The 11,692-nt window shown below is 43.2% G+C and overlaps 2 protein-coding genes across 2 annotated transcripts; one reads left to right on the top strand and one right to left on the bottom strand.

Moving 5' to 3' along the window:
* The first annotated feature begins 721 nt into the window (after positions 1-721).
* Positions 722-4,020, top strand: LOC144935611 (zinc finger MYM-type protein 1-like). Its single transcript, XM_078862435.1, has 5 exons — positions 722-1,091; positions 1,734-1,826; positions 1,941-2,201; positions 2,308-3,647; positions 4,009-4,020. The coding sequence occupies exons 1-5, from the start codon at positions 1,007-1,009 to the stop codon at positions 4,018-4,020; spliced, it is 1,791 nt and encodes a 596-aa protein (XP_078718561.1). The 5' UTR covers positions 722-1,006.
* A 972-nt stretch (positions 4,021-4,992) lies between these two features.
* Positions 4,993-8,294, bottom strand: SPMIP10 (sperm microtubule inner protein 10). The gene is made up of 3 exons (XM_078861866.1): positions 8,167-8,294; positions 6,337-6,445; positions 4,993-5,226 (listed from the first exon to the last, which is right to left on the bottom strand). Exons 1-3 carry the CDS (start codon positions 8,202-8,204, stop codon positions 5,026-5,028), a joined length of 348 nt encoding a protein of 115 aa, XP_078717992.1. The 5' UTR covers positions 8,205-8,294; the 3' UTR covers positions 4,993-5,025.
* Positions 8,295-11,692: the final 3,398 nt, after the last annotated feature.

Here is an 11,692-nt window from a genome sequence, read left to right as displayed (position 1 = left end):
ATACGTACTACCGTCATTGTCCTGTATTGCAGGAACTACGAATACATATTTAACCACCACTTGAGGTGAGCACAACATATTGTCCTTTGTTCCGTCTGGAACAATTATAAAGGATGCTTTTCAAGGCTTCTTAAATAATTCAGGGTCTCATCATGTAACACATTTTAATATTCCATTGCAAACAACAGGAAGCTACACTACGTGAGCATATTTTGCAGACAGTTTGTTTTCAACTCATTTTATTTCACATTTGTTGTGCTTCAATTGTATAAGCTTTACAGTATATACTGTCCTTTCAATGCCAGTTTCAAACACAAATGACTCAGTTTAACACGTAGGCTTTCGCGACCAATATCATCCATAACAGAGGTTTTGGGGTTAGATCGCGGATCTAACCCAAAAACCTCTATTATGGACAAATTACTGTATTCAACATTCATATTCAAGTGAAATATTCGTTCAAGGATCAAATGAAATGGCGAAACAAACAATTTCCAATGAGTTAAAAGCCTATGCAGTATCCAATACTGCAATAGACTGAAAAAAAACATTCTGAAATCATAGCTGGAACGCAACACACCTGATCTAAATTCCTTGGAAGTCTTATATTGATTCTTGCTATGCACACGTGGGCAGCATTACACGTGGGAGCAACAACATCAACTCGGCAAGCAAAACAAAAAGCCACGCGTTCTGAAGCCAGTGCAGTTGGGGGGGGGGCAGGGCCGGCCCGAGGCATAAGCGAACTAAGCGGCTGCTTGGGGCCCCCTGGCCACCAGGGGGCCCCCGAATCGTTTTTTTTTTACAATTAAATAACTTAAACAAGTGATATAAATGAATTAATGAATGAATGAATAAATGATTCAAGACAAGAAAATTCTGTCGACAACTGCTGCTTTGTCACGGCTCACGGATGTCACGGCTCATTGACAATTCGCGTGGGCGCGGGCGCGGGCGCGGGCAGGTGCGCGCAATTGTACGTCACGATAATAAATACGCCTAAGCCATGTCACAAAAAAGGACGTATCCCTCTGGTGCCGAAAAAAGAAAAAAGAAAAGGACCGAGGAGGAGAAAAAAGAGCGAGATAAAGGTATGTTTGCATTATTATTTACAGTATGTTTTGTGCAGCAGCAGCACAAATTGTGCTCACGTCACTTGAGGAAGCAGCTAGCTAGTCATGACTCATGATATTTTTATAAGCCATAAAAGTGGTAATATAACGCACCAGAGCTAAATCCCCGCCACAACAGTGAAATGTTATTAATATACATTTATCTAGGTAGTAGGTGTGTATTTCACGTTGATAGATATCGGTTTAAGTTGGAGAAAACAGCGATGACAAGCTTAGCTAGCATTGCTGTTTGTGTTGAAGTGAATATTCCAGCTTCATAGGCAAAGCACGTGCGGTCTCTGCTTTAAGATCTTTGGCAAGCGATGGTATTGATCTTTATGAGAAAATATACCAAAGCCATGTTAGGTGGGGAGACTTCTGTAATGAAAATAGACTTCAATTTTATTAATATGGTGGCAACTGATGTAGCAGTGCTATCCTCATATTTATAGGCTGCAGTAGATCACCATGTTAATTTTTCACCATACTGCAATTATGCCTCATTTGCCAATAGAATATGAATTGTTAGGTGTGGTGTGGAATTGCTTAGTAATGATGGAAAAATAAACTCATTCTGCTCGATCAACTATGCATTTATGCAATGCTATTTTTTTTTTCCAGGAACACTGTTGAAGTACTTTGGAGCACAACCAATTTTACCTGCCCCTACTGACATATCGAGTGTCAGAGCCTCCACAGCTGATGATACAGCAGGTGAGGTTTTTCTTGATGGCAAATGGTTACATAGCCTGTTAATATGACATGACACATTTAGCTTTTTATTTATTTATGTATTTATTTGTTTGTTTGTTTATTTTATCATTGCAGGTTCATCCACTGCAGAGTTACAAGCGACTGAAAGCGAGGAGCAGTTACAAGCGACTGAAAGCGAGGAGCAGTTACAAGCGACTGAAAGCGAGGAGCAGTTACAAGCGACTGAAAGCGAGGAGCAGTTACAAGCGACTGAAAGCGAGGAGCAGTTACAAGCGACTGAAAGCGAGGAGCAGTTACAAGCGACTGAAAGCGAGGAGCAGTTACAAGCACTTACATTCACTGATACATCGGTTTCAACCTCAGCCAGCATGACAGGTCAGTTAATCTAAAAGTTTTTGTTTTGTGTTGGCTTTACTATAAAATATTCTGTGTTATGTTATTTTATAATTCTATTTTTTATTTTTATCTAATGTCCCTACAGGTCCTTCTACATCTCCACCCACTGCAATAGATTTCCCATCTACTCCCTCAACAAGCTCCAGCTATCAAGATAGATCAACAGCTCCTCCAATTGACCCAGTTGAATGGTCAGCATTCCTGTCAGACTCAGAAAGGACTGATCTGGTAAGAAGAGGGCCAGTGCCAATAAGTGACACCTTTACCTTCCCCAAGAAATCAGATGGACGAAGCTTTCACTACCACTACACATACAGACAGTTAGTTAATGGGGAAAAAATCAAGCGAAGCTGGCTAATTTATTCAAAGCAAAAAGATGCGGTTTACTGCTTCTGTTGCAAATTATTCACAAGAAAGTCCACAAAACTGTCAACAGAGGGACAGCGTGATTGGGTAAATGTAGGTGCTTTGCTGAAACAGCATGAGAATAGTCAAGATCATTGCAGTAATATGGTGAAGTGGAAAGACTTTGCCCTCCGTCTTTCTAAGCAGAAGACTATTGATGCAACAGAAATGGCCCTTTTGGAGGCAGAAAGAAATCGTTGGAGAGATGTTCTCATTCGTTTGATTAGTATCATTCAGTCTTTGGCGGAGAGGAATCTTGCACTCAGGGGGTCTGTCGATACTTTGCATCAGGCCAACAATGGGAACTTCCTTAAAGAGGTGGAACTGATGGCAACATTTGACCCGGTGTTAAAAGACCACATCAGACGAATTGATAGTGGAATGCAGCACAACACGTACCTGGGTAAGACTATCCAGAATGAGCTGATAGAGTGTGTCAGTGACAAAATAATTGAGGTAATGGTGGCAGAAATCAAGGACTGCAAATATTATTCAATTATTTTAGACTGTACACCTGATGTTAGTCACCATGAACAAATGTCTGTTGTGGTGCGCACAGTCACTCTGGGCAAAACACCAGAAATAAAAGAGCACTTTTTAGGATTTCTGATAGCTCCAGAATCCACTGGCCTGGGTTTGTCCAATCTAATCCTTAACAGGCTTGAGGAATTGAACATCCCTTTTCAGGATTGTCGGGGGCAGTCCTATGACAATGGGGCTAATATGAAGGGAAAAAACAAAGGTGTGCAGGCTAGGCTATTAGTTAAGAATCCAAGAGCTTTTTATGTGCCTTGCAGTTCTCATACACTAAATGTGACCGTTTCAGATGCGGCTAAAGCATCAACGGATGCTTCTTGTTTTTTTGGAAATGTGGAGAAGCTGTACAATTTGTTCGCTGGGTCCACTCAAAGGTGGGCCATCTTACGGAAGTTTGTTGACATCACCCTCAAGTCCTGGAGTGAGACACGCTGGGAAAGCCGGATAAAAAGTATTGAAGCTTTGCGCTACCAGTCAGAGAAGGTGAGGGAAGCCCTGCTAGAACTGAGAAGTAAAGCGACTGACCCTGTAGTGGCTGTTGAAGCCAACTCCCTTGCGGAAGAGATAGGTTCATTTAGGTTTCAGATTTGTTGTGTTGTCTGGTGTGACATTTTGTCTAAAATTAACATCACGAGCAAGCTTCTACAGTCAACCAACATGCAGCTTGATGTAGCGGTTAACCTTGTAAAAAAGAACAAAGGCGAACTTATCAGTTACCGAAAAACAGGCTTCTGTGATGCACAGACATCTGCTAAAGAAATTTGTGAGCGGATGAACACAGAAGCAGTGCTGAAAGAGAAGCGATTGCGTTCTACAAAAAGGCACTTTGCCTATGAGGCTGCAGATGAGCCGATAGTGGACGCTATGAAGAGGCTGGAAGTGTCATTTTTTAATGCTGTAGTGGACCGTAGTATTCTGTCATTGGAGGATAGATTTAAGTCTCTAAGTGAGGTTAAAGAGAACTTTGGAGTGCTGCTCAATTTTAGGGAGCTAGATCAAAAGGTCCGGAGGGAACAATGTGAGCTTCTTGGGGAAAAACTCTCTTGTGGAGAGGAGGCTGATATTGATGGTAGCGCACTGGCAGTAGAGATAGAGAGTCTTCCTGAACTTCCCCAAACTATGATGACTGCCTTTGAGCTTCTCACATACCTCTCACAAAATGAGATGTGTGAGCTTTACCCAAATCTTTGGGTAGCTCTCAGGATAGCCTGCACTCTGCCTGTGTCAGTTGCCTCAGCAGAGAGGAGCTTTTCCAAGCTCAAATTGATAAAAACATATTTGAGATCATCAATGGCCCAGGAAAGACTAAGTGGACTTGCAGTCATTAGTATTAATAACAAAGTTGGCCAAGCAATACCATACAATGATGTCATTAGTGACTTTGCCTCCAGAAAAGCTAGGAAGGAACGATTTTGAGGTCATTGTTGTACAGTTGACATTGTTGAACCCTTGCTGTTCTTATGTTTGCTTTCATTATTTAAGTATCTTTTTTTTTGTAACATTCTATTTTTGATTAGATTAATGTTTGTCTATTTTGGTTTTATTTAAAAGATTGCACATTTAATGCACATTTGCAAATAATTTATTTAATATGTTTTTTGTGACCGTTTGTATTCAGAAGTTTTAATAAAAGAGTGAAGTATTTTAAGTGTTGTTTTTATTTTTTATTAATACATAACCTCACTGTATTCGTTTATAATATTCGCTATAACATTATAGTGTGACATTTGTGTCAATAATCTTCTAGCACAGATGAGTCTGCGTGGTGGGAGGGGGGCCCCCAAATCAAATTCTGCTTAGGGCCCCCAAGAGGCTCGGGCCGGCACTGGGGGGGGGGCACGTGGAGACGTTGCCACACACTTCATCTCCACGCCTTGAGCAGAGTCTGGTGGCGAGAGAGCGGAGAGTGGAGGCTGGGTTGGAGAAGGGCAGAGCGCTCCATCGTGAGGCAGAAAGGTGCCTCCACGTAGAAGCCCCCTTGCCCGTGGCAGATTCTCTGGGCGCGATCAAAGAAGAGGCTTTCTTCGTGAGGCCCCCAGTACAGACCTGCTCTCTTCGCATTCTGCGTACAACAGAGGTTGCACAAATCGCCCGACGATGCTGGATGTAATTATCGGCGAAACGTCGTACTCACATTCTAAATGTTGTGGATTTACTCTCCGCACACACCGGTGGGCTGAAGTAGTAACTAATTGGCGCGTTTTGTGTACGTGGCAAACCTTACTGGCTGTGTCGGGTAGTGGAGGGTTACGACACATTTATACTTACGCGATCTAACCCAAAAACTTTTATTATGACCCTTAAGATTGTTGGGTCAAGTGCTGTTAGCGAGCACCTTTGTTTCCCCTGTGGTGATGTTTACACACTGCGCCAGGTACTCATTTGAGGCTGAGTCGACCTAGAGGATGCCCAGGACCGGTTCGAATAATCGTCACCGGTGTTACCGCTCCCCACCAGAGGTGCACACACACACGTTCATATGCTTCAGACTTTTTTTGCCTTAATTGGCTCTCACATTGTGATGAATAAAGGCGTTAATACATACTTTCCGACCTTAATCCATGACCTTTCTGTGAATTATTGTTTGTTTTCTTCCTTTACCATAACCGTGAATTTCACCAAATGTTACCATGACGAAATTGCATCCTTACCCATAATTATTCTGCTTTCGAAACTTTATTTGAGCCTCTGGCATTCATGCGGAACTTTTCTCATGCCAAATATGTCTTGGTCTGGCTCTATAAACCTTGGGTATGAACACTGAAACAAACGATCTTAAAGATACTTTAATCAACTTTTGTCAAACTTTATGTATGGGCCAAACATTCCAAATGCAGGATTATCCTAATAAGGTATTGAGATGCAGTGAGGTTTTAAGGCACACTTAAATATATAAATGGTCATTATACAGGCAGTGTAAATGTTTTTTCTGGCTCTGTTCTACTATTTTGCATCATTTGGTACACGTATTCAGTTTATATTATGTAACTTGCTCATTGCATATGTACAGTCCTGTAAAATATATATAAACTGTAGAAAATTAACACGAAACAAAATATAAAAAAATCGGTAAATATATAATCAGAATTTGCCTTGCATTGTAATGTAACAACGCCCCACGTGCCAACCTTTGTGGCGACAGACGCAACTTATCAGGACACATTCTCTGCACCTCGAGGATGAGTGCCCTGTTCTTCATGTCCTGTTTCCACGGCATGACGTATCGCTGGGGCATGAGAGGGTGGCGACTTGTGAACTTGGGCGTGTGCATTTCCACAGAGCTTCGGAAGGAAATTCACAACACACGCACACAAAGGATTAACGACGAAGCCATACAATGCTGCACCTGAAACACTTACGTTTGCGGTGGAGCGGTGACGCAAAACCCTGGCAAATCGTATTTCCTTTGGATTCCCAAAGCCACGACTGGCATCAGTGGTGAGTGATTTCTGAACCGGTCCCGGATCTATCTTCCTTCAACCCGCACTGACCAGCGTGAAGTATTTCAAAAAACAAAAATCCAATCGACTGAAACGGCACAGGGGAGGCCTTCATCCAGCAGTGGTTCAGTAAAGGGCTGTACATTATGAATAATGTGTATGACCTTCGGCTCGTGTGCCAGTGCTAGGTGAATCGTTAAATCACAGGATAGTGAGAGATGGCAAGGTCTTGAGGATGCCTTCATCCAAGCAGTGGATTGATGGCTACTGCTGGTGCTGATGGTGATGACTTTGCAAGAGCCAAACTCACATTGGCAGTGAATTGTAATAGGGCCGGCAGCTATCCACAAATCTGTCATCGCTCTACAAGACACTGGAGCCCTTCAGGTGAAATATTTATCGCCCGTGTCGACTGCTCCGTATCCGTGTGTCTGCGGGAGGGCACGGTCGGCATAGTGAAGTGATTTTCATCATTTATCATCCGTCTATCGCGTGAAGCAATGTGCTCGTCAAATGTCAACCAATAATTAAGTGGTGATCTGCAGTGTTCCGTGTAACGGGTACATGGGGCAAATCCACATCAAACATTTGTTAATCGTTCATCACTAGAAGCCACGCGTAGTTAATCTTGAGATTCATGCTTGAATATATACTTTACAGTGAGCTTAATCTTTAGGGTAGAGGTGCAGCCCGGCTATAGCTTGCTTGTGCCACTGGTGGCCGAAGAGCCTCCACTTGAAGGAGCTCTAGAGGATCTCTAGGTAATGTATTTGTCCGATTATTCCAAACTCGTCAAGAATCTTGGAAGAGGTAGGAGTAGCTACAATTTACCACACCACACGCGACCCGTTGATCGATTGTGGTGCAATAATTTATGCCGCTGGGTGGACAGAAGCGATGAGATTTTAAAAAACTTGCCCATTATTTCAACTTCAGCGCCCGGAGATCGAACTGGAGGCATCTGGATTGCAAGTTATTGATATATGGGATAGTGCAAAATCAAACCTTCACCATCACTATAAACAATTCGCAGTTAATTATTGTTTGTATTCACGCATGAATATAGCGTCTCTAGATAAGTGATTATTATATACACGCGTTTATAAGTGCTGGGAGATATAATTTTCTACTTGGCTTTGAGGTCGAGCAGTGTTTATCACAGCAACACTTTACACCCAGCCACCTGAATTTGGATTCCTGGCCACGGCTAACACCAGTGGCGAGTTCGATCTTTGGACTGGTCCTGTCCGTCCTCACCAACTCACACCGATCAGCATGAAGTATGGTCAAACGACCCATGACGGACACTGCTTGAGCAAGCCTTCATCCAACGGTTGACCATGGTTTTTAATCATGATGATGATAATTATAAATACATGCGCAGTTATAGACAGACTAAATATATGTCCACATCCTGGATTTTACCAGGGGTAGCGGGATTCGACAGCACGATAATACCAGGCAATAGCAGGCAACAATCGCGCACGGACAGAGAGAAAAACGACCGCTTAAGAAACCCAGCGTTGTGTGTGCGAATTAAAAAAAAAATCAGCTCGTCTTACCATCTCGATTTGCTGCGCGCTGTTGCCACGTCGGCCATGCCTTGAGCTTGAGTTGGTAGCAACACGCGCAACGGTGCCAAGGAGGGCCACGGAGTGAGCGGCGTGGTGCTCGTGGAGACCTGGGACGTGGCTTGAGATGCGTGTGGATCGGTGGAGCGTTGCGTGGACAAAAAAAAACGCGCGTGGGCTGCCCCCACCACCACCACCTCCACCACCTCCCCCCTTTAGGACGCATGCACTTATCCCCCTGCTGCCACTCAAAAGCGTTATAAGTAGGGGCTGCCAAACGTTTCCGTGTGCCACTTGCGTCTGTCACGGCACGAGACGAGTGGTGGGCACGTTTCAATTTAAATTCACCCGCCTGCTTGCTGTGGAGTACAGCGTGAACATGTATAATCAGGGGTAATGTATAATGCAATTGTATTGCTAGTATATAGTTGTATAATGCAATTGTATTGCGAGTATAGATACCCCACTGATTTATAATGATGTTACTTCTCAAGAGGTGATTGAATATTGCGACAGCGACGGCTCCGTATCTTATCGATTAAATATTTAACAATATGTTTTGGGATTGGCGGGAGGACATGTAAGATGCTTTGAAGTAAGTGTTGTTTTTTCTTAATCTGTGATTTCTGCCAATTATTACAGCGCTGCGTCTATCAATGGATCACCCGCTATTTTAGAATTCACAGTTGTGTTAAACCTTTTTCACGTTAGGAAGGTTAATTAATATTGCAGTGGTGGCGTTACAATCCAGGAGATGCTATTCATAATTTACAGCCCTTCGTCAGTCCACTGCTGAAGGAGGGCCTCCCACCGTGGCGTGTTGGTCGTGGAGGTTGTTTAGCCATACATCACCACGGCTGTTAGTATGGGTTGGTGAAGGGGTAGCCCAAGACCGGATGATAGCCGTGGCTGGGATTAGAACTCAGGACGCTGGATTAATGTATACTACCGAAGGACCATTGCCCGAAATGTTAGACAACTGTATGTTTATTTAACCTATTTATTAAAACGTACAAGGCAACGCTAATGAAAACGGCTGTGGGGCTTCAAGTTCATCGCTGTCAAGGCTGTCTGCTACTTTTCGTAACTTTACCTACAGATTTGTCAATCCACTGCTGAATGAAGGCGTGTTGGTCATGGGGCCTGTTTGACCATACTTCACCATGATGGTCACTGCGGGTTGGTAATGGAGTGGGGCGGGGGGCAGCACGGGTACAAATTTCACGCTAACAACCCACCCCGACAAGTGTGGTGAAGTATGGTCAAACAACCCCCATGGCTGGATGCGGCGTGGATAAGCTCTCATTCAGCAGTGGGGCTTGACAAGGTGTGTTGCGAACTGATCTGAACAAACACGGTTCATTTAGACTGCGTTGTGTGTGTTTCCTAGTGCCGACAGGATCTCGAGGCCAGTAACAGCACGAATTGTACCACCTAACGTCAACAGCAACCGGCCCATCGTGTATATGCCCAGCATTGTGAGTGAGGCAATAATACGCGCACATACCTCTGTTCAAATACCTCTACAGATCGTGTAACGCGCCTAAGGAGCGTGTATTACTATAGAGACTATGTTTGCTTTTTACATTGCACAGTCAAATTACAAATACCCCGTGTGGCCACGTAAGGTCTCTACACACAATTGTGGAAGAGGTCAAATGCAAACACATACTTTGCACAAAACGACAAGATCCCGGTAATGTGCAGCAAGGTTTGAGTCATAAAAAATAAACACTCACACAAATACCACATTATTGTTAATTGTATTTTGCAAATGTAGTTGTACCGTATGTATTTCAATCTACCGCATTATTGCATAATTAATGCGAGCCCTTTGGATGAATGCCTCCCAACGCCGTCATTCAATCATGAGGGCTGTTAGACAGATTGAAGGCAATGGAGCAGCAGGAAAGGTTCTGATGACTTGCCACTGATGTTAGCTGTTGCCGGGAATTGAACTTAGGGGGTCAGGTTCATGTGCGGTCCAAAAAACATTGCACCACTAACCCTCCACTGCATTCCTAAGCATAACTTAAAACCGGTACCAAGGGTTTATCTCTTTCTATAGAGACTACACTCCACGAAAGGCAAATGATTCAGTTAACTTGTTGGGCGTGGTACATATATTTTAGGTGTCTAGCAACAGACAAATTAAATGAAAACCGCACTTTTTGCCGTCCTATGACGTAAAACCAGTCAATCCTTAGCAGGCATGTTTGGGTTTCACATTAACATGTAATTTTTTTATCCTATAGTTACAAGCATAGACTAGACTTACATTTGTGCAAACAAAATTCCTGCCCGTCCGAGAACATTATTATATTTACACAACTTAGCCACAATGTATTTCTGCCAAGTGATGTAAAAACGGTCCTGGAGTTACAATTTTGAAGTCGCCAGTTTGATCTCCCGGTTTCATGGTTAAACAATGGCCACGTTTCTGACATTACTTTCCTCTGTCTACCTAGCAGTATAAATAGGTACACCAGTTAGTCAAGGTCGAATGTGGTGGGGTGAATTGTGGGCACTACCATCTCTCCCGAGACGTTCGGCAAATGTAGAAGAGTAGGCCACATACTGATTAGAGATTTTTCTTGTAGATTTCCTTGTCAGCAGTAGCATGAGTAAGTCATTGTAGGGCTGCACCTTTACCTGTTACACTAATAATTATTCTCAACGTGTTCTATCCTTTTTGTTTAGAACCGTTCGTTCATAATCGATCTCAAGCCCATTCCATCCTTAGCCCTTTGGGCTCAGAATCCTCCTTGCAGGCCAAGCTCTTCGTCACAAAAACCAGGTGCGCAAATCATCTCCAAGATGAGACATCATGAGACTAACACACGTCTTACGAGCACTGCACAGGGCAAAAAGTTAAACGAAAATAGATTAATATATTGATGTATATATGCCATGCCCTGTCATTACAGTACCTACTTGTAGGTCTACACCCAGTCAAGGTAGACAATACATCTTCCTTCTGTCGGAAACTGACATTAAGTGCAGTCTCTTATGAAACGTGTGCCCCCTGTTAAGGTGTGTTGGGAAACGCAATAACGGTTCTTTTTTTTAAACTTTATTTCCCCAGCAGAAGAAAGGATTTCATATGACGGTCCATTTCATGCTCTCAAACGTGGATTCGACCCCGTGCACAGCCAACCTCCACTGCAGTCCTGGCCTCACGAAAGCCCAATCCATGGACTTTGGACAGCACAACCATCATTTTTCCCTTCACCTAGTAAGATTTCAGAGAATTGTGGACACTCAAAAATTATCAAGCCACTAATTCAGTAGATAAGTATTGCTTCGTAGTTGGGTTTAAAGTGGTCTATGAACATTGCTACCTCTGATCATGAAATGTGATGCATATCCTTTATTTCCAGACTTGGAAAGGCAGCATAATGAAATGAAAAGGTTAGAAATGAACCCCTACAACACATCCTCTTGGAATTCGATGGGCCCAGCTTCCAGACCTCCTGCTGGAAAAGACTTTGGTAAGTTTTTTTTTAACGAAAAATGA

This window comes from Lampetra fluviatilis, chromosome 13, assembly GCF_964198595.1.
Source record: "Lampetra fluviatilis chromosome 13, kcLamFluv1.1, whole genome shotgun sequence".
NCBI classification, from domain to species: Eukaryota; Metazoa; Chordata; class Hyperoartia; order Petromyzontiformes; family Petromyzontidae; genus Lampetra; species Lampetra fluviatilis.
This window is presented reverse-complemented; position numbering and strand designations above follow the sequence as displayed.